Here is a 24,031-nt window from a genome sequence, read left to right as displayed (position 1 = left end):
CGGGGCCGGTGGCGCAGTTGATAGAGACGTTGAATCTCTACGGTTCCAGATGAATATTGTCTGAAGATAGCGGTTTCAATCCCACCCAAAAAATAAAAATTAACATATAATGCTCATCTCAAAAAAATGAATTCCAGTTAAGGTATAATATATATATATATATATATATATATATATATATATATATATATATATATATAGCAATCGGTACGGACCCAACTATGGAAGATCAGATAATAAATAAACGTGGATTTATAAGATCAAAAATCAAACCTTGATCGCCCTTCGGGGCCGGTGGCGCAGTTGATAGAGACGTTGAATCTCTACGGTTCCAGATGAATATTGTCTGAAGATAGCGGTTTCAATCCCACCCAAAAAATAAAAATTAACATATAATGCTCATCTCAAAAAAATGAATTCCAGTTAAGGTATATATATATATATATATATATATATATATATATATATATATATATATATATATATATATATATATACATATAGCAATCGGTACGGACCCAACTATGGAAGATCAGATAATAAATAAACGTGGATTTATAAGATCAAAAATCAAACCTTGATCGCCCTTCGGGGCCGGTGGCGCAGTTGATAGAGACGTTGAATCTCTACGGTTCCAGATGAATATTGTCTGAAGATAGCGGTTTCAATCCCACCCAAAAAATAAAAATTAACATATAATGCTCATCTCAAAAAAATGAATTCCAATTAAGGTATAATATATATATATATATAGCAATCGGTACGGACCCGACTATGGAAGATCAGAGATTAAATAAACGTGGATTTATAAGATCAAGAATCCAACCTTGATCGCCCTTCAGGGCCCCTGGCGCAGTTGATAGAGACGTTGAATCTTTACGGTTCCAGATAATCATTGTCTGAAGATAGCGGTTTCAATCCCACCCAAAGCGTGCCAGAGTTTAATTGGTCAAAAATATGGTGAGACGACAACAAATATATATATACAAATATATATATATATAAAAATCGGAACGGACCGGACTATATAAGATCAGATAATAAATAAACGTGGATTTATAAGATCAAAAATTTAACCTTGATCGCCCTTCGGGGACGGTGGCGCAGTTGATAGAGACGTTGAATCCTTACGGTTCCAGATGAATATTGTCTGAAGATAGCGGTTTCAATCCCACCCAAAAAATAAAAATTAACATATAATGCTCATCTCAAAAAAATGAATTCCAATTAAGGTATAATATATATATATATATATATATATATATATATATATATATATATATATATATAGCAATCGGTACGGACCCAACTATGGAAGATCAGATAATAAATAAACGTGGATTTATAAGATCAAAAATCAAACCTTGATCGCCCTTCGGGGCCGGTGGCGCAGTTGATAGAGACGTTGAATCTCTACGGTTCCAGATGAATATTGTCTGAAGATAGCGGTTTCAATCCCACCCAAAAAATAAAAATTAACATATAATGCTCATCTAAAAAAAATGAATTCCAATTAAGGTATATATAGCAATCGGTACGGATACGACTATGGAAGATCAGAGATGAAATAAACGTGGATTTATAAGATCAAGAATCCAACCTTGATCGCCCTTCAGGGCCCCTGGCGCAGTTGATAGAGACATTGAATCTCTACGGTTCCAGATAATCATTGTCTGAAGATAGCGGTTTCAATCCCACCCAAAGCGTGCCAGAGTTTAATTGGTCAAAAATGTGGTGAGACGACAACAAATATATAGAAATACAAATCGGAACGGACCCGACTATTGAAGATCAGATAATAAATAAACGTGGATTTATAAGATCAAAAATCAAACCTTGATCGCCCTTCGGGGCCGGTGGCGCAGTTGATAGAGACGTTGAATCTCTACGGTTCCAGATGAATATTGTCTGAAGATAGCGGTTTCAATCCCACCCAAATCGGTACGGACCCAACTATGGAAGATCAGATAATAAATAAACGTGGATTTATAAGATCAAGAATCCAACCTTGATCGCCCTTCAGGGCCCCTGGCGCAGTTGATAGAGACGTTTAATCTCTACGGTTCCAGATAATCATTGTCTGAAGATAGCGGTTTCAATCCCACCCAAAGCGTGCCAGAGTTTAATTGGTCAAAAATGTGGTGAGACGACAACAAATATATAGAAATACAAATCGGAACGGACCCGACTATGGAAGATCAGATAATAAATAAACGTGGATTTATAAGATCAAAAATCAAACCTTGATCGCCCTTCGGGGCCGGTGGCGCAGTTGATAGAGACGTTGAATCTCTACGGTTCCAGATGAATATTGTCTGAAGATAGCGGTTTCAATCCCACCCAAATCGGTACGGACCCAACTATGGAAGATCAGATAATAAATAAACGTGGATTTATAAGATCAAGAATCCAACCTTGATCGCCCTTCAGGGCTCCTGGCGCAGTTGATAGAGACGTTTAATCTCTACGGTTCCAGATAATCATTGTCTGAAGATAGCGGTTTCAATCCCACCCAAAGCGTGCCAGAGTTTAATTAGTCAAAAATGTGGTGAGACGACAACAAATATATAGAAATACAAATCGGAACGGACCCGACTATGGAAGATCAGATAATAAATAAACGTGGATTTATAAGATCAAAAATCAAACCTTGATCGCCCTTCGGGGCCGGTGGCGCAGTTGATAGAGACGTTGAATCTCTACGGTTCCAGATGAATATTGTCTGAAGATAGCGGTTTCAATCCCACCCAAAAAATAAAAATTAACATATAATGCTCATCTAAAAAAAATGAATTCCAATTTAGGTATAATATATGTATATATATATATAGCAATCGGTACGGACCCGACTATGGAAGATCAGAGATTAAATAAACGTGGATTTATAAGATCAAGAATCCAACCTTGATCGCCCTTCAGGGCCCCTGGCGCAGTTGATAGAGACGTTGAATCTCTACGGTTCCAGATAATCATTGTCTGAAGATAACGGTTTCAATCCCACCCAAAGCGTGCCAGAGTTTAATTGGTCAAAAATATGGTGAGACGACAACAAATATATAGAAATACAAATCGGAACGGACCCGACTATTGAAGATCAGATAATAAATAAACGTGGATTTATAAGATCAAAAATCAAACCTTGATCGCCCTTCGGGGCCGGTGGCGCAGTTGATAGAGACGTTGAATCTCTACGGTTCCAGATGAATATTGTCTGAAGATAGCGGTTTCAATCCCACCCAAAAAATAAAAATTAACATATAATGCTCATCTAAAAAAAATGAATTCCAATTAAGGTATAATATATATATATATATATATATATATAGCAATCGGTACGGACCCGACTATGGAAGATCAGAGATTAAATAAACGTGGATTTATAAGATCAAGAATCCAACCTTGATCGCCCTTCAGGGCCCCTGGCGCAGTTGATAGAGACGTTGAATCTCTACGGTTCCAGATTGTCTGAAGATAATTAACCAATAATATGCTCATCCCAAAAAAAATGAATTCCAATTAAGGTATATATTTCTTAAAAAGAAATAGGGGGAGTTAGGATAGGGTAGCCTGGTAAAAAGTTAGAAAGTCTTAAAATTTGTGCAGTGGGCATAAAGACTACAACTGTGAATGGCAGTAATTGGCAGTAAAATCTCTAAATGACGATCTCTGGTAGTAAAATTAATTGGCAGTAAATCTCTTAATATGCAGATTTTGAGATTTTAGATGAAAGCCTGTGAAAGTTAAAGGTGAGAAAATTTGAAAACAACTAAACCTATCCCCAACCTGAGGCCGAAAGCCGTTGGGACTATATTTTGAAAACAAATTAGATATGTGGACTGGGATCCAGGATTCCACTAGTATTTCAAACTGGACTAACCTTATTTGGGGGCTTATTTGCACAAACTCCTATCAAACTCAATCACAAACTCCTATCAAACTCAATGCACAAACAAACTCTATCAACTCAATCTATGCATCTGAAGATAGCGGTTTCAATCCCACCCAAAGCGTGCCAGAGTTTAATTGGTCAAAAATGTGGTGAGACGACAACAAATGTATAGAAATACAAATCGGAACGGACCCGGTTTCAATCCCACCCAAAAAATAAAAATTAACATATAATGCTCATCTGAATTCAATATTCTGCATCTATCAACTCAATCTATGCATCTGATTCTTATGAGAATCATATATCATAATCGAATCATTATCATATATCATAATCGAATCATTATCATATATCAGAATCATATATCATAATCGAATGGTAAAAGTAAGGTCACTTACTTTTAGTATCTTAATGACCAGATCATGCTCCCGATCCGAAACAGTTTTAAGCTAAGATCGCGAGAAACACCAACCATTTAACCATTAAACTATAATTTGTAAAGGAAGGGCTCAAACATACATTACTTCACTGTTTAACATACATTTATTAACCGACCAATTCCTGGTTCACCGACCGGGAGACTCCAAAAGCCGAATTTGCTTTTGGAAATAAAGTTGCGGAAATTCCGATCAAAGTTGGCGGTCTCTATAACAGATTCAAATTACAGACGAACGCTTTGGCCTGATCAGCGCGTGATCAAGTTGTTTTGAATCGATCACGGAACTAGTATGTTTTTGTGTGACCAAGTCACCTGCTCTTAAAACTTTAACTCTTTGCCTAAATGAACCTCCCCTTTGGTTACCGTGAGCACACCCACAGGAACAGGGTGGAAAAAAATATGCGACAGTCTCAAATACCTTTGATTTTTCATGGCCAACCTCGGGGGCAGCCAACCTCGGGGGCAGCCATTAACTATTTTTAGGGGATCCCCACCAGCCAACTGCCCGAGTTATCCTATATCGAGGGTTATATAGGATACACTTCAAGGATAACCCGCCAACGCCTTCATGATACTTCTTTTTAAACGTGTTGGACGCAAAAATGAGCATGTCAGCTGTTCCCGTTCAACTTCCACTAGCCAAACAAATTACTAATTTCTAACACCAGTGATCCAAACGAAATCTCTTGATTTACTACCAGAGATTTCTGGTAGTAAAATTAATTTGCCGTAAATTTCTAAATTTTCTTGCTATTTTCTCTTCCACGATGAAGGCAGCGACCCGGGTTAATTTAATTTTTATCCGGTGGCGATGTTTCTCAACCGGCTTTACGGCCTGAACATTGTGAAAATATGGCACCAAGGTGTACCTCAACTTGTCCGAGAAGGACAAGGTTTACATTTCAGCCCTTTTCTTTAGTTACATCTTCTGCGTCTTCTGCTTCGGATGGAGTAGATCCCACATTGCATAGCCGGGATATTCAACTCCAGGAGCCCTATGTATGGGGTGAACTAGACATCTTTGGAAGCTCTCTAGTGCCGATGAAAAATAAAATCGGGAGACTTTTGGACTCGAAGTACCCTACTCTAAAAATTTTGCTCAGGGCTAGGTTCTGCTTACGAGGGTGGGAAAACAACGACTGCATCCATTAATCGATTTTTCGCCCTGACAGCGTACGCGTACAACCTGGCGAATTTGTCGCCTCCTCCACTAATTTGTAAAGGCAGTGCTCCAACAGAGACGACAGCAGACTACTCTGGCGAACCGACATCAAAGGACTTTTCAACGTATGAAAACCGACATCAAACCGACATCAAAGGACTTTTCAACGTATGAAAATAGAAATCAAAAGCGGCGGATTAATCAAGAAACCATGGTCGACCCTATCGAACGCTTTAAATTGATTAGCGCTCTGCTGATTGAAAACAACTTGCACTTGGTGCGAACGATCACAGGATCGTGCGCACCAAGTGCAAGTTGTTTTCAATCGATCTCCCCGAGTCTGCAGTCGGTTTACAAGAACACGGGACAAAATCTTCAATTCTGTGTTCAGATTCTGTGTTGTGCCCTACCATGCCACTTTTTTTCTTTAAAAGTGTGACCACTCCTTTGGCTAGCTTTGGCTAACATTAGAACAAACATAGACCTTGGTAGAATTTGGGATTTGTTATAGCGAACCTGCTTCAACGGGGCGAGCTAACCTCCTGGGTACTTGGGTAAAGCGCGTGTTGCAGAAACCCATTGCAAATCTCTTTTATTTTTATTGTTTTTCTTCCAGGTTTTTCACCCTCCGAATGTGCTGCGTCAACGTTTAACCCTTGCTAGCAAATCGATGGAGGTCTACTGCGACCTCCACCAGCCTTTTGCCCAAAACAACTACCACTACCCCTGCTGAATTAGTGTTGTCAGCTGTTTCCGGAAGTCGTCATCTTTTCCGGCTGACTTCCTTTCTTTGCCACCGTACTATTGTTTTTCTCCATCTCTCTCATCCATGGCCACTCTGCCACTTGCACCAGGGGCACAACTTTCGGTGACCTTCTTTGGTCAGGCATCATGCAATTCCAACAGTGCAGCCCGTTATGATTGTCCATGGAAGCTGGGCAAGAATCGCGTTGAAACATTACAGCTTGTAATTTTTCTTTAGGGGGCAACCAACTAATGCAGTTGTTGCCCCTAAAGAAAAATGTAATGTAATGTTTCAACGCGATTCTTGCCCAGCTTACATTTTTTGAATTTTATATTTTAATTTTTTATTTTAATTATTTTTATTGTATATTTTTTAATTTTAATTGCGCTCACATGTTCCTCTTTCAAAACACAACGGGAGTTCGCCTCCATATTCATTTGTTCAGGTCGCCCTACCATTGCTGCCTCAAAATTGAGTGAAAAAAAAAAGCTTGTAAATAACATGAACGTCATGTCGGGGCATCCTATCCTTTGGGGTCTTTTTTTTTCGGGCTGTTATTTTTTCGGGCTGTTATTTGGTGATGCACCTGGCGTAACCGATTACGCCAGGTGCATCCCCGTCTTGGAAGTCCTCCAGACGTGCTGGACGCCATGCCACCGGACTTGGCGATCCCTGTCTTGTCTGCTGAAGTAGCTAAGCATTAGACAGTAACAATAGCAACGGGCGAGGTTCCAAAACTCTAATTTTGCACGCATCTATGGTTGCGTGTCGTGGAACTGACTTTTAATTTGCTGCCATTCTATCAGAATTTTTGTAGGAATTTTTGACACTTATATAAATATAAAAAAACTCTTTTTGTTTATTTTCTTTAAAAATATTTTTTCATTTGTAATTAATTTTACGAACTCAATATTTTTCAATTTAAAAATTTAAAAATCTTTTAAAATTTTTTTATTGATAATTTTTTTACGATATTTTCATTTCATAAAAGCATAAAATTTCACATTGACCATAAAAATACTTTTTCTTTTTTGTTCTTGTGGCGCCCTACCATTGCTATCTCAAAATTGAGTGAAAAAAAAAGCTTGTAAATATTGTTCATGTCGGGGCATCCTATCCTTTGGGGTCTTTTTGTTTTCGGGCTGTTATTTTTCGGGCTGTTATTTGCAGATCTGCACTCTTAATCGGAATCACCGTCTTGGAATTCATTTAATTTTTAAAAAAAATTTTTTATAAAAAAATTAAGTTTTATTTTGAAGAAAAAAAAAAAAATTAAGTTTTATTTTGGAGAATGAAGAATGAAAAAGAAAAAGTAATTTTATTTTGAACAAAAAAGAAAAAGTAGTTTTTTTAGAAATTTACCTGTACAGTTCGAAGTTTAAAACCCTTTTTTTTTTGTTTGTTTTTTCTTTTTTTTTATTTTTTAACGGAGATCCGCTTCACTGGATCGGGACTTTTAGGTCGCCCAGTATCTCCATCATTTTATCAAGGGGAACACTAGTAACCCCCTTCTCATTGTCCTCGAGGGTTACAAAGGATAGAGTTCGAGGGTAACCCGCCATGTACTCCACGTACTCCCGGTACTTATTTTCAAACAGGGACGTGTCATTCTTTCGGATTCCCGGCTGGCTGACTTGGTCTTTGCATCAACGCTGCGGGCGTTATCAATGGTTTGCAAGAAGACTACGCAAGAAGGTTGCTAGTTAGGAGCCGTACTGGAACCGACCGAACTCAACCGTCCGCTTTGTGGCTGCCTTTTTTGTTGTGGCAAGCCCCGATCGCACTGGGGGTGGCGACGTCCGGAACAGAACCTGGTGAAGTGCCTTTTCCCAACCCGCCGATGTGGGACCTTCGCGTAAAAAGGCATATCGCTACACTTGGAATATATGTATAGAATTGGAATATATGTATAGAATTGGTATGTATGTCCTTAGATCTTAGCAATCTTCTTATATCTTAGCAAACATTGGAATGTATAGAGTTGAAATATCTTTTATTCGCTGGACTATAAAAAATAGAAAAACTGAATAATAACAAATTAACAACAACCCCAAAGAATAGGGTCGGTCCTTTGAGAACCCCTTTGAACTTGACCAAAAAATTAGGACTTGCTTCGACAAAAATGCTAAAAACAAACAAAAATTCTTAAAAAAGGTGAAAACAACTAAACAACTAAACTTATGGGGGTAGGTTAGTAAGGCTAATTTCAAATATGGAGCACCCGAAGCAAGCAGGTCGTTCTCTAGTGGGGAGTGAAAACAAATTTGATTTTGTAGAAGTGTAGCACTGCCTAACCAATACTGGGAAAACGAACCTAGTGCCTCTTTGGATGCACAAACTAGTGTTGTGCACTCCTAACATCTATGCGATGTAATCTTTTCCAATCGCAAACGGGAGAGGGGCAGAGCGGTAGATAGATAGATAGATAGATAGATAGATAGATAGATAGATAGATTCAGGCATGAGGTCTCTTAAGTGGAATGGATGCTGTCAAGACTAAACTGGTTTCACTACATGAGGTCCTCCTCTAGTGTTTCTGCCATTACTGTTCATTTGTTTTCCTGTTGAGTGTGGTGTCATCAGCATATATGAACAGTAGAGGTCCAAGGATCCCTGGGGCACTTCCGCATTTATGTACAACCATTTGTTTAGATGTACGACCTTCGAGGACAACCTGGATTTTTCTCAACGGAGGATTTAATTAAGAAGTATTTTTCACTCGAAGTGGTTAGGACTCTATAAAACTTTGCTCGTCGTTCCATAGCACCCATCTCCTATCACAATCTATGTGATGTAATCTTTTCCAATCTGATTTAAGTAAGTGACCAGATCCCGATCCGAAATAGATTCAACCCCGTGTAACCCAGATTCAACCCATAAATAGATATATAAAAAGATTCAACCCATAAGACGTTTCGATAAAGTGGCACCAACCGCTTGAGGTCGATGCGAGCCGTTACCTCTCAGAGCTCTCCGCTGCAAAGAAAAAAGGCGTGATCCCTCATCATCCTCGCAAAAGGGAACGTATTCATATGCGTATTTATCCTCGCAAAAGGGAACGTATTCATCCCAAAAAGTGGCAGCGCATTCCGGACAAGCCTTCCATGTTATGGAAAACTCTGAATTGTTTAAGAAGCTTCCACTGAGAGAGGACCTCCTCCCTCGACAGCGACACCACTAAATCCGTCACTGGATCCCCCCGGCAATGCCCTAAGGGCGGTTCGGCTTCGGAGAGAAATTGTCGTTCCCCCACCAGTCTTCTGCAACCTTCAGCGGCAGGATAAGAGCTGTGGAACTCAGGAACACCAATCTTTCGGCATACTTATGACTTATGACCTCGCTAAGTTTCTGTGTACAGACCTGTCTACGGCTTTCCTCCTTTCCAGGCAGAGGAAGTATTGACAAATGGTAAAGGATCAACGGAAAGACGTAAGTTTGACACGCCTCCACACGACCCTTTAGCGAATTCAAGTCCTTACTGACGATTCGACCTTCGACCATTGTTTTTGAGTCCAGGCCCGAAGAATCTAAAGTCCAGCAGAACCCACCTGGAAGCGAGTTTACCCAACCGCAGGCCAACGGACTATGGCCCCGGTAACACTTTCATACTCAGCGACCGCCTCCATCGCTGCTTTAATATCGATCCTTCGCCCTACAAAAACGGTGACATCATCAGCGTACGCGGACACCCTGGCGAACTTGCCACCAGGTAGAGCGCAGGACATGTCTAGTCACCTCGTCTCTTAATTAGCGAAGGAACAACAGATGACAACAGACAACCCTGGCGCACCGACCGAGAGACCCCAAAGGACTCCAACAATTTGTTGTACCGCTACCGGAAGTCCGAACCAAAGCCGGCAGTGTCCATCCCAAGAAACCATGGTCGACCCTATGCTTTGGACTGATCTAAATTGATCAGCGTGGCTCCTGTGCAAGTTGTTTTGAATCGATCTCCCATTCACAGAATAAGTCTGACCAAGTCGCCGATAACAACCTGAAATCGGTTTGCAAGAACTCGGGCCAAAATCTTCAACTCTGTCCTCATCTAAGTCCTCCCCACCATGCCACTCTTCAGTAGTGTGACCACTCCTTTGGATGGAGCAAACCCATCAGAAGAGGAACAAACATGGGCAGACCATCGAGATTTATTATGTCCAAGACCATCGAGATTTGTTTATGGCCAACCTGCTTCACGCTCCGTAACCATCCCATCACAGCTAGCTGCTCGGGACGCAGTAAGGCTGGGCGAGCCGGCTAAAAGATGCCAAACTCTTGGCCTGGGTAGTGGCGTTCCTCCAGATGTTGACGAAACATTGCAAATCTCTCGAGTCACCTTCCGAATGTACCCATCCGAGCCACGTCTTAACAGCGTTCACGGCTTCGTTAGAGACTCTTTTTAACCTAGCTACTTCATAATGCTCCGCCATCAGCCTTTTGCTATATTGGACGTAAAAGAGCCTAACTCCCAGTAACTGCCCCCACTAACTCCCGCTGAATTAGTGCTGTCGTTCATCTCCAGTAAGGTGGCGTTCAACTTCCAGTAGCCAGCCAACCTGTTACTCAAACGGGCCATTACTAATTTATGGTCCGAACACTTTTTTGCCACGACGGAATCTGTCGAAGCCATCAGGTCAGACAGGCACCTCTCCAACCCTCTATCCCCCCCCGACCTTATCTATCTTGGGGTCCAGGATGGCATTCCAGTCCCCCATTAAAACTACCCGCACCTGCCGAAAAAAGGAAACCCTCTCCCCAGCGATATTGGGTGCGTAAACAGCCCAAATCCGGAACTTACCGCTTTTAACAGCAACATCGACCATGACCAGCCTTCCATGAGCATCCGCGGCTACGGGAATTGCCATATGCTGAGTAAACGTCAAAGTCGTTCACCAGCAAATTGCAACAAAGTGCCAACAAGGGCCACAAGATCCCTCAGCACGCGAGCAACCTCGCATTTAAACTAGCTAGGGTGTTGCCATGATTCCCTAATTCATCTATCACGGGTCTAAAGTGAGGACGCCAAAGGTCTGACCTGACCTCCTCGGACCAGACCTACCACGTCCAGGGGAAATGTTAACTTTAATGAACATATAATGGGACCCTTCCCTCACACTTTGCGTCTATTTGGGTTCTATTCTGGGATCGTTCTTTTCAGCATCCTCCACATAGCTTGCCCCCTTTCTTTTCGGACAAAAGTTATTAATAGGGGAGCCTCGCGAAAGTTTCTCGGGTCTTCCACTTCCTTCCCTCAACTTTAGTGAGTTCCTCCAGCTGCTTTAAACTCCTTCTCTGGCTGCCATTCAGATCTGTTTGCAGCTGTGCTATGTCCACTTCACCAGGCTTTCCTGGAGGAACACACGGTCGCTACACCAGGTTTCCCCTAGCCCGGCCTGGATTATCTGCAAAAAATAGAAAAAACAGTTAGTGGTAACAGAAACAATGCCCTAAGGACCACTCACCCCAAAGAATGCAGAATTGTGGAATCGAGGCACCCTTGCAAGCGGGTTAGTCGTACAGACAATTGGTAAAGGATGAGCGGAATGAGTATGTAGCACACGCCTCAAGGACAATTTCCTTCTAATCCAAGTCTTCACCGACAATTTGACCTTGCCGACCAATTCTTTTCCAGCTGAAGTCCTGACACCGAGAATACGGACCGGTCCATCGGTCCAGCTGAAAATACCTGGAAGTGAGTTTACCCCGGTCCAGGCCCCCAACCGCAGGCCGACAGACTTACTGCGGTTGACGTCCGTGGCAAGACACGAACACGGTGACATCATCAGCGAACGCGGAAACCCTGGCTCGTGTGCCTCCAGGAAGAGCCGCCAGGTGTAGCCGCCTCGTCCCTTAACTTGCGAAGGCGAAAGCGGACAACCCTGACGCACCGACCAAGAGACAGCGAATGACTCCGACAGCTTACCGTTGATCTGTACCGCTACTGTCGGCCTATCATACAGGACAAAGATCCACTTGCGGAAGTCCGGATTAAATCCGGCGGCCTCTAGCACAGCTCCCAGGAACCGAATGCCTTGGACTGATCTAAACTGATCAGCGCGGCTTCGGCGTCGTCTTCTGTCCCCTCTATGATCGAGCGTATCAAATGCAAATTGTCTTGAATCAATCACAGCATAAGTCTGGTCCGGTTCGATCAAGTCAGTGATGACAACCTGCAAACGATTCGCAAGAACCTTGGCCAAAATGTTTAACTCTGTGTCAAGGGCCTAAAATCGTCGAAATTTTCCACCCCACCATGTCGTTGACCTTTCCTCAGCAATGTGATCATTCCCTTGGATGGATGGAACCCTGAGCAAACCAATAGTTGAATATATCCTTCAGAATAGGGACAAACATGGGCGACAGCCTCAAGTAGAACTCGTAGGGTAAACCATCAAGCCCCGGGGACTTGTTGTAGCCGACCTGCTTCAACGTAGTAATGACCTCATGTTCAGTAACAAGACCATCACAGCTAGCCGCCCGAGCCGCCGTGAGGCGGAGCGAGTTGGCCAAATAGCTGCCAAACTCCTCGACTCTGAGTCCGGGTAGTTTGGTGAAGCGCTCCGATAGATGTTCCCAAAACCCCTCGCAGATCTCCCGAGTCGAAACTAGGGCGTGTCCTTCCAGGTTATGTATTTTATGAATGTACCCGTCCGCCTTAAAGCAGCCTTACGCTCAACAGCGTCAACATTCACAGCCTCGTTGGAAACTTTCATTAATCTACTTGACCTTCATACCGCTCGCTAGCCAAGCGGCTGAGCTAGTGCTACCTCTAGGGCACCCCCCTCCACCGCCCGGGTCAGCTTATCCTCTAGGCGCTTCTTCCTTATATAACGCGAGGCGTTGGCTGTATTGGACAGAGAAGCGCCTAATTTTGGCCTTGACTCCCTGTAACTGCCCCCACTAAAGCCCGCTGAATTAATTCGGTAACCTTCAACCGGTAGTCCTCCAACTCCAACAAGGTGCTGTTGAACTTCCAGTATCCAACTAGTTTAGGCCTAGCACTTAAGTTCAAACGGGCCATAACGAGTTTATGGTCCGAGTGTCCTAAAAAGTGGAACATGGGGCACGATAGAAAGTCTACGTCGCCTCTTCTAACTAACATCCGATCCAAGTAAGTACTCGGATGGGAAGACACTACAGGATGCCACGTCCACATCCAGATCCAGACGAGGCCCCCGCCCAACCTTATCTATATTGGGATCAATGATTGCATTCCAACCTCCATAACTATTCCGGATCCACTAAGAAGCCCTCCAATCGTCGAAAAAAGGATGCCCTCTCTACAGCAGAATTGCGAGCATAAACAGCGACAATCCGAAAAACACTACTATTAACGGCAACATCAACAACAACTAGCCGCCCGTAACATTCACCGACGCTGACAGGGTGCGACTCACTAGCAAGGAGATGCCACGACTATAAGTATTGCCATATATCGTAATCGTTCACCAGCACCTGACAACCCTCGTTACAAATAAAGTGGGTCTCCTGGATAGCAGCAATATCTACCTTGAGGGACACCAAGTCTCTCACAACGTGCGAGGCCTTGCTTCAACACCTGATGTCCCTCACATTCAATGTAGCCAAGTTCAAAGCCATGTTCACTTACCTTATTCAGTGTCACAGACGGGTCTGAAATCCTTGGCAGTGAGGACGTGGCAGGCCTGGCCGAGGCTGCCGGTAAGTAGGTCTGATGAGGGTACTCCGTCCTTGGCCACACCTCCCACGTCCAGGGGAAAGGTTAGTTTAAGTGCCCTGTAGAAAGAGGGGTGGATGTACACGGGGACTCTGCCCTCACATTTGTAGAAAAAATTGTTCAATGAAGGATGGCCTGGGATCGCATCCTTCGCTGCATCTATCATTGCGTCCTTGTTGACTCTAACGAAAGTGGTCAACAAGGGAGCGTCTTTAAATTTGGTCGGGTCTGCGACGCTTTCCCCGCCAACATAGGCGAGACTCCTCAGCTTGTTATACCGGACCTTTTGTTGTCCTTTAAGGTCCGGTATTGTTTGGTGTGGGTCTAGTTCGCAGATCCTACCTCCTGGCAGGAACGGGAGTGAACTGCGGTTGTTGGGAGAGGGGGCTCTTTATGTTGAGGGAGGGAGGAGGGGGTGGGATGGGGGTAGCTTTCACAGTCTCTTGATGGGGAGATTTATCACAGGATGGGGGGCATATAGAATTTTTGGGGGCCTTGGAGAGAGGGGAGAGTTGTTCGGACTGCTGGGGTGGTGGGATGACGGCGGGATCAGCCTGTGTTTTGTTGGAAGTGTCTACCTCAGTAGGGGTGGGGGGGTTAGCTCGTATCTTCCGGCTTTTCCTTCTCCTGGCCCTCTTGTGTTGCTGTTGCTGGTGATTCCTCCTCTTCCTCTGATGCGACCTCCTCCTCAGACTCTTGTAACTTCTTCTTGGAGGAGGGTGCCTGCGTGTCCATGTTTTCTGTGCCGTCTTACTTGTTTTCTGGCTGGTCTCTGGTCACTGTTGGAGGGGATGGTTTTTTAGCTGTCTTCCCTTTTTTAGTGACCAACCTTCCTGTGCTTCTGGGAGGCTTGTGGTCGGCGCGGGCATGGAGACTTGTGGTGTAGTCTTGACTGGCCCTGCAACTTTGCTTTGGGTTTTAGTTGGTTTCTTGTTCGCACTCTTTTTCGGGCAGTCTTTGGCCATGTGGCAATGGGGCTTCTTCCCCTCCACTATTAGGGAGAGCGTCCACTCCCCGAATTTCAAAGTGGCCGGAATGCCGTAGAATCCCGCTTTGTCCAAGACCATCTGGATTTTATAGTCCCCAGTCATGATGTTTCTTAGACCGCGGACTGGCGTGACTTCCTCCACGTCGCCGTATTGACTGAGGATGGCCTCCAGTTGTTGGGCTTCCATATAGCAGGGGACGTTCAGAGCAGCAACTTTAGCCCTCCTCCCGTTCATATAAATGGGCTGTAGCTTTATGTTTCTGCTCTGGTGACTGGTCCTGGACAGCTTGATCGCATGTTCAGGGGTGGGAAGCAGAACATCCCACTGCGCGTAGCTTCTTCTGCAGATGTAGTTGGCCGGGATGTTCTGCTGCAGCAGCACGTTTACCATCGTGTCTTTGTTGACACCCGTGAGGCTCCTCGTCTTCACATCGGATGTAATCAGTGACAGGACCCTCTTCTCTAAGCCCTCGACCTGTCCTGGAAGGGGTTGGATGTCATTTACTCCTTGTACGTGGAGTCGAACAGCTTCCGATAGTATCAACTTGCTCTGTTGCTCTTTGGGGCCCATGCTGATCCACCGTCCTGTTGGGAGTCTGCTGGTCCAGGGACGGAGGGCGTAGCTGGCACCTCTCTGCTAACTGCCGTTGTAGGAGTTGCTGGCTCGAGGGTCTGACCTTTACCAGTCAGAGTTGGCCAATCCGTGTTGGATATTGCATGCTGGCTTTCTCTGCTTTCCGGGTCATTCCCCTTTCTCTTTTTCTTTCTTAGCTGCTGGGTGGCCGTCTCCAGTAGGTGGTGTCTCCCTTCCCCGGAGGGAGCCGTTCCCACCAGTGTGGTTTGGTTGCTACTGGTTGGCTTCCCGGGCTTCCTTTTTCTCTTAGGGAGTACTGGAGGGTGGAACGCTGGTCACTTCGTCAAAAAGCTCCTCGGTTTTGTCGTCGGAGCCTTTTTCCACATCCTCTGCTGCAACTGGGGTGTTGCCCTTTTGGGGAGCGGGGGATTGATTTCCCGCTTTACTTCCCGTGGGATTGGTGTCCAGGAGTGCAGCTGGTGTAGCTCCTTCTGCATTCTCCTCGACTGCAGTTCTTGCGGCTGCATGTTCCGCCGGGTCGCCCTAGTGGGGAGTAGTTGCAGGTGGTATTCTGGGGGTCGCCGCGGGCTGCAGCCCTACCCCTCCCTTCTTTCCCAAGGTCGCCGCCTTGCTTGCAGGTTCGGTGTCGTCGGAAGGTGCACTTGCTCCCTCACATGGGGAGTCCTCTGCGGGGGTGGTGTTGCGCATTTGGGGTGATGAACCCCTCCTGCCTGGCATCGTGGTGGCAGCACTGGCCGCTTACGCGGACCAAAGTGTAGTGGGGAGAAAACAAAACTCAGGGGAATGGAGGGGGTGGAGGGGAAGGAGTGGGCTCAGAAGAGATTAGTGTTTTTGACCTCCCCTCATGGGGATGTCGGGTTAGCAGCTCGAATCCCCGCGTGAGGGGGGAGAGCAGAGAAGAAAGACGCAGTAGGTGCTAGCGGGTCAGGGTGCCGCGTCGCAATTAAGAGAGAGAGCGGATAGACATCTCTGCCCACAGAGGGGAGCAGAAACGAAGCACCCGCCCTACACCCACGTCACCCTACCCACTAACTACCCAACGGAAGCGAGAAAGAGAACCCTGTCTGCTCTCCCGTTGGATCGCCAACGGGAGAGCAGCGAAAATAGACTCAGTTTTGGCCTGGCAGGTCAGAGTGCTGCTCAGGCAATTAAGTGGTGAGAAAGTAGACCATCCCCTGATGAGGGAAGAGACCGGAATGAAGAAAAACATGCAAAAAACAACAAAGGCAGGTCTCAATTACCAGCTAGTGGTGTTGGTCCCGAGGTTCCAGTCTCCCAAAAAAGGGGGATCGGTTTTCGGGTCCAAGCTCCCACAAATGTAGAGTCGGTCTTTTAGGTCCTGACTCCCCAGAGAAGGGGGTCGGTCCTTGCTAACAAAAGTTAGTATGAAAAAACACCTTAACCTAGCCTGAAAGCCCGGTGGTGGATCAAGTTTCGTAACTGAGAGAACACTTTGATCTTTATATTTAATTTATTTCGTTTAAAGAAAAAATTACAATTAAAAAAAATTCCAATATAAAATTAAAAAATTAAAAAAAGTAAATTCTCCAAAAGACAAAACAAATTTAGGCACAAGGCCCTATAAGATCTGGGGAGGGGAGTGTTGCAGGGTCTTTGTAACTAAAGTAAAAATGGAGTCTTTGGCGACTTTACTCTTGACTGGCAACATTTACCACAATATCTCATTCACTCTGTGGAATCTAAAGCTAACTAATGAAAACCCCAGCGTTTTTGCAAAAACGATATATATACAATTTCTGTATGTGTGTGTGTGCATTTTTTTTTTTTTTTTCTTAAATTAAAATGTGTGTGTGTATGTGTGTGAAAAATGTTTAATTCATTGGAAAAAATAAAAAGTTCTTGAATTTGGAAGAAAACCAGTTCGTGTTGGGGCGTGGGAAATATAGAAAAAATGTACAAAAAATAAAATTGCCTAGTGCATTGTTAGTAAGGTCCCTCCCTAAGCTAATCTAAGTAGTTAGATCGCCTATTGTTTTCCGGGGCACCGAAAACAAGCGGGGAGATCCCTGGAAAGAATTCATATCGGGTGTAGGGAGCAAAATAAATATATTGATAAAAACAAAAAAAGGGGGGAATATATTAGGTGGCGACCTTCGAGTAGGGGTTGATCAGGGGATGATAAAACAAAAAGATAGGGGGGTAGAGGTAGGGTAGCCTCGGAAGGTTCTCTAGTGCCAAAAAACAAACAATCGGGGAACAGGATCTCATTTGTACCACCAGTCAAGAGTCTCTTTACTTTTTATTTGTCTAACCTAGCGAGATGGGCTCCGTAGGACCCAGTACCGCATGTGCCATGCCTATGGTGGTAACACGAATTCAAACTTGGCGCCTCGTCAGATGCACAAGCTAGCGTCATGCACCCACTGTCAAAGGCCACTCGAGGGAATCTCTTCCAATCGCATCTGATCTTTACTTTAAGCAGATGTTTAAAGTAGACGATCAGATCCCGATCCGGAACAGATATCCCTTCGTGGACTCGCTTGGGGCGTGTGATCCATATGATCATCCTCGCTACTGCTAGTATCACTAGAAAAACCGTTCTTTTCTCCCTAGGCAGCGGCGGATCAATGTTCTCCACAAAATATGATTCGTCGAGTTCAAGCCAGTGCTTGGCATCGATGCGAGCCGTTACCTTGTTGACGTACCCTAGGAGGGTCTTGAGCCTGCTACAGCGGAAAAAGGCATGACCGGCTGTTTCTCTTATGTCTTTGCTGTGGCAGTAGACCCGGGTTTCTTCATTGTAAAGGTTGAGTTCCTCAAGGAGGGGCAGTGCGTTCTGGACAAGTCACTAGGTAAGGGAAAATTCCGAATTTGTAAGAAAGTCCCGTCCCGGCGCCCAACTCCACTGGGAGCGGACCTCCTCCAACGACATCCCCGTCCGTTTCACTAGTGGTTCCTTTTTGCTACGCCCAACTAGCTCCCGATAAAGCCTGTTCCTAGACTGTTCGAGGACACTGGTCCCCGGCAACACTCTAAGTGCGGACCGGCATTCGGCGTAGAATGTTTGTTCCCCCCTCGGTCTCTGCTGTGCTTTGGCCGAGGGGTCAGGTGTGAGATTGGAAAACGAGGTTTCAACCGCAGTGACCCATGGAATGTCTACGTACAACGAACGGCTCAGGAAGGCCAACCTCTCTGCGTGCTTGTGACACAGGAGATCGGGCAGTCCCAAGCCTCCCTCGCTCGGATTTCGAACACAGACCTCTCTGCAAACATAATGCTTACCCTCGTTCCACAAGAGTGTGTCGAGGTGCTCCTGTAAGCTGATTCGTCATTTTGTAGGGAGGGGAAGTACAGACAGAAGGTAAAGGATGAGCGGAAAGATGTATGTGGCACACGCCTCCGCCCGACCCTTCAAGGACAAATTCCTTCGAACCCAAGTCTTAACAGAGGATTCGACCTTGGCCTCTACTTCCGACCAGTTTTTCTTCAGCTGGAGACCCGGTCCGAACCACACACCAAGGATCCAGACTGAGCCGTCGGTCCAACTGAAGATGCCTGGAAGCGAATTTACTCTGGTCCAGGCACCCAACCGCAGACCCACCGACTTACTGCGATTGAAGACGGCCCCCGTAACTTCTTCGTATCGAGCGAGCGCCTCGGTGACCACTTGAATGTCCGTGGGGCAAGACATGAACACGGTGACGTCATCGGCGAACGCGGAAACCCTGGATCGTGCGCCTCCAGGGAGAGCTATCCCGCGCAGGACTGGTGTAGTCGCCTCATCCCTTAACTTGCGAAGGAGGGGTTCCAATGCCAGGACGTACAAGAGAGGCGACAGCGGACAACCCTGTTGCACCAACCGGGAGACGGCAAAAGACTCCGGGAGACAGCAAAAGACTCCGACAGCTTACCGTTGATCTGCACCACTACCGTCGGCCTGTCATACAGTACAGAGATCCACTTGCGGAAGTCCGGATTAAATCCGGCAGCCTCCAGCACAGATCCCAGGAACCTGTGGTCCACCCTATCGAAAGCCTTGGACTGATCTAAACTGATCAGTGCGGCCTCGGCGTCGTCTTCTGTCCCCTCTATGATCGTGCGTATCAGATGAAGATTGTCCTGAATCGATCTCCCCTTCACAGCATAGCTCTGGTCTAGTTCAATCAAGTCAGTGATGACAACCTGCAACCGATTCGCAAGAACCTTGGCCAAAATCTTTAACTGTGTTTAGCAGAGTCAAGGGACTGAAATCGTTTAAATCTTCCTCCCCACCATGCCGTTGACCTTTCCTCAGCAATGTGATCACTCCCTTAGTCACCTGCACAGATGGAGCCCTGAACAAACCAATGGTTGAACATATCCTTCAGAATAGGGACCAACATGGGCGACAGCCTCAAGTAGAACTCGTAGGGTAGACCATCAAGCCCCGGGGACTTGTTGTATCCGACCTACTTCAACGTAGTAATGATCTCATGTTCCGCGACAAGACCATCACAACCAGCCGCTCGAGCCGCCATGAGGCGGGGCAAGTCGGCCAAATAGCTGCCAAACTCTTCGACCCTGAGTCTGGGTAGTTGGGTGAAGTGCTCCGATAGATGCTTTCGCTCAACAGCGTCTACATTAACAGCCTCGTTCGAGACTTTCATTAGCCTAGCCCTAACTATCTGGCCCTCGTACCGCTCGCTAGCCAAGCGGTGGAGGTCTTGTTTAGCTAGTGCTATCTCTAGGGGGTCCCCACCCTCCAATGCCTGGGTCAGCCTATTGTCTATACGCTTCTTGGCCTTAGCCTTATCTAGTGCGAGGCGTTGGCTGTACTTGACCGAGAAATGTCTAATCTTAGCCTTGAGACTAACCCACCACTTACTCCCGGTAACCGCCCCCACTAATGCGCGTTGGATTATCTCTAAGTAGTCCTCCAGGTCCAACAAGGTGCTGTTGAACTTCCAGTATCCGGCCAGTCTAGGCCTAGAGCTCAAGTTCAGACGGGCCATAACAAGTTTATGGTCCGAGTGTCCTAAAAAGTGGAACGTGGGGCAAGATAGGAAATCTACATCGCCTCTTCTAACTAACATCCGATCCAAGTAAGTACTGGGATAAGTAGGCGAATTAGGATGCCACGTCCACATCTCCCGCCCCGGGTGATCTAGGCGAAATCTGTCGACCAGGTTGCACGAAGCCATCAGGTCAGACAGACTGCTGTCACACCACACCGACCCGCAAGTCCCCCCGACCTTATCTATCCTGGGATCAAGGATGGCATTCCAATCACCCATTAAGACTACCCTCTCCGGATCATCTATAAAGCCCTCCACCCGTCGAAAGAAGGAAGCCCTCCCGAAACACACTGCTATTAACGGCAACATCGACGACAATCGCCCGCCCGTCCTCGTCCGCGTGAACAACATTCACCGACGCTGATAGGGTGATTCCACGACTATAGGTATTGCCATATGCTGAGTAAACATCGTAATCGTTCACCAGCACCTGACAATCCCCATCACAAATAAAGTGGGTCTCCTGTATAGCGGCAATATCTACCTTGAGGGACATCAGATCTCTCAGCACACGCGCCGCCTTGCTTCGACATCTGAGGCCCCTCACATTATAAGTAGCCAAGTTTAAAGCTATAGTCACCTACCTTATTCAGTGTCACACACGGGCCTGAAATCCTCGGTGGTGAGGATGTGGCAGGCTTGTCCAAGGCTTCCGGTTAGTAAGTCAGCTGAGGGTAATCCATTCTTGGCCACACCTCCCACGTCCAGGGGAAAGGTTAGTTTTAGTGTCCTGTAAAAGGAGGGGTGGATGTAGATAGGGACTCTGCCCTCGCACTTGAAAACTAAATTGTTCAGCGAAGGATGCTCCGTGTCCACCAGCTGCTGGCCCGGGATTGCATCCTTTGCGGCATCTATCATGGCCCAGAGAGCCTCTGTCCTGGAATCCTTGTTGACCCTAACAAATGTGGTCAACAAGGGAGCGTCTTGGAACTTGGTTGGGTCGGTGACATTATCGCCCCCGACATATACAAAGTCCTTCAGTTGGTTGTAGCGGACCTTCTGCTGGCCTTTGAGCTCAGGTATAGTTGGCAGACGGTCCATTTCACATATCCTTCCTCCTGGAAGGAAGGGGAGTTTTTTTGTCCGCTCCGTGCGGACTGTTGTGATTGGTGTTGGTTTCTCTTTAGCAGGGGGAAGAGGAGTAGGGGAGGAGGAATTTGGGATGGGCGCGTCGGGTGTAGGGGTGTTTGGTGCTGAGGGTGTTGCTTTTTTAGGGGGGTTATTTGTCCTTTCTTGGGATGAGTTGCGTGCTACAGTTCTGGAGGGTTTGGGGATGGAGGGGGCCTTTTGCTCTGGCTGTTTGGGAGTTGGGGTTGTGGGGAGATCAGCCTCGGCATATGAAACTTTGTCTTTTGGGGTTGGGGTGTTTCCCTTCGTCTTCCTGCTTTTCTTCCTCTTTGTCTTCGTTCTCTCACCTGCCTCTGCTGCCTTTGCTGTTTCTGCCACTGCTGATGCTGTGGTCTCCTCTTCTTCTGACACGATCTCTTCCTCTGAGTCTTGAAGTTTCCTCTTGTTCGAGGAAGAGGGCGCCGGAATGTCCATGGGTGTGTGGTCTGGTTCATCGATGGTCACTGTTTGTTCAGGAACTTTTAGGGTACGTCTGCCCCTCTTAGTGACCGTCGACCATCCAGCCTCTGCTGCTTGACCCGGTTTGGCCATGGCGGAAGTAGATGGTTGGGTTGGCTTTATGGTCGGGACCAACACTTGCGTTTTTGGAGGGACTGTGGCCAGGAGTCTTGTGGGGCCAGTCCTTGGCCATGTGTCCTCGCTTTTGGCAGTGCCAGCAGTGGGGCTTTCTGCCCTCCACTATGAGGGTCATGGTCCAGTCCTCAAATTTCAACATGGCTGGGATTTTTTCAAATTCGGCCTTGTCCACGACCATTCTGATCTTGTGTTCTCCAGTCATGACGTTTCGTTGGCCGCGGACTGGTGTTACGGTTTCTACATCTCCACCCCAACCTGCTTGGTGCCCATGTAGACAGGAACGTTCAGCACGGAGACGTTGGCCTTCCTCTTGCTTAAGTACTCCAGTTGGAGTCTTATTCTTTTCCCCCGGTGGTCGGTGCTTGCGAGCCTTACTGCATCTTCTGGACTGGGGAGCAGCACATCCCACATGGCGTAGCGCCTTCTGCAGATATAGCTAGCTGGAATATTTAGCTCCAGGAGGAGTGCCACCATGCTGTCCCTGTCAACCCCAGTCAAACTCAGAGTCCTGAGGTCTGACGTAATAAGCGAGAGAACTCTTTTCTCCAACTCCTCGATCTGACCTGGGAGAGGTTGGATAATGTTGCCCACCATGTACTCCTTGTACGTGGAGTTGAATAGTTCTCTATATCCCTCTGGAGTCAGGTTCTCCTGCTGCTTCTTTGCGCCCCATGCTGTTGCCGTCTCTTGTGGTAGGTTGGATGGCCCTGGACGTGGGTCTGCTGGCACTGCTTTTGGTTGTTGCTGCTGCTTGGTATTGGCCTTATTGAGGGTCAGAGCTGGCCAGTCAGCGTCGGATGTTGCTTTCTGGCTTTGTCTGACTCCCTGGTCACCTCTCTTCTTCTTTCTTGTCGGTGACATTGTTGCCGAGTCACCTATGAGGGAGTTTTCCTTGTTAGATTTCTCCCTGGCCGTTGATTTCCCTGGAGTTGGAGCTCCCCTGACTGCTGTTGGAGATTCGCTCCTTCTGGATTGTTGGTCCGTCTTGGGCAAAACTTTTGGGGCAGTCTTTTGGTTTTCCCCGCCGAGACTCCTTAGGGCAGCTAACGCTTCTTCTATATGCCTTTTGGTTCTCTCTGCTATTTGGCTTTCGTCCCCTCCATCCAAAGTTGGGGGATTTTCTCCTGAAGGAGGCTGTGGCTGTTCAAGGTGAACGGTGGCTGAGGATCCGTGGGTGTCACTGGCCGTGGTACACCCTCCGTTTTTCTGGTCTCTTCATCCCTCTTAGCCCTGTTCTGTTGGGTGTTGCCCTCTTGGGGAGCCAGGGTGACTTGGTTGCCCTCGGCAGACGAGGATTGAGGTTCAGTGGGTGCCACTAGTTGTGGACTACTTGAGTGGTACCTCGTTCCCTCATCCACCGCAGCTTCCATCTGGGACTGGTCCTCTTGAGAAGCCTGGGTGGGAGTGCTTTCACTGACCGACGAGGATTGAGGTGGAAGAGGTGTCGCAGGATGTGTACCACCCAGATCACTCCTCGTTCCCTCGTCAGCCGCTTCTTTGACTCCCCGGACTCGTGGGGAGCAGGGGGCTGGTTTGGTTGCCCTTCTGGTGTTGGCGCTGCCTGGGTCGCCGCGGGCTGCGGCCCTACACTGGCCTTCTCCTTCTCTTCATCCCTCGTGGGAGGTGCTCCCTTCGATGGGGAGTACTCGAGTGGAGCGATGTGGCGCATCTGCGGTGGTATACGCCTTTTCCCCGGCATCATGTGGAAAAACTGCACCGGCCGCTGCCGCGGACCAAAGAAGAGAGAAAGTGGATTGACCTCCCCGGTGCTAGCGGGTCAGAGTGCCGCGTCGCAATTAAG

The 24,031-nt window shown here is 46.6% G+C and overlaps 1 protein-coding gene across 1 annotated transcript in view; it reads right to left on the bottom strand.

The window, feature by feature from the left end:
* The window catches only part of LOC145248739 (uncharacterized), a 123,574-nt gene extending 108,911 nt beyond the window's left edge, over positions 1-14,663 (bottom strand). Inside the window, exon 1 of the mRNA XM_080110386.1 lies at positions 14,531-14,663. Within this exon, the coding sequence (XP_079966512.1) occupies positions 14,531-14,663 (133 nt within the window). The remainder of the gene's footprint in view (positions 1-14,530) is intronic.
* Positions 14,664-24,031: the final 9,368 nt, after the last annotated feature.

The sequence above is a fragment of the Euprymna scolopes genome, chromosome 27 (assembly GCF_053919585.1).
Source record: "Euprymna scolopes isolate OS-2025 chromosome 27, ASM5391958v1, whole genome shotgun sequence".
In the NCBI taxonomy this organism is placed as follows: domain Eukaryota; kingdom Metazoa; phylum Mollusca; class Cephalopoda; order Sepiida; family Sepiolidae; genus Euprymna; species Euprymna scolopes.
The sequence above is the reverse complement of the archived record's forward strand: the minus strand, read 5'-3'. Positions and strand labels throughout refer to the sequence as shown.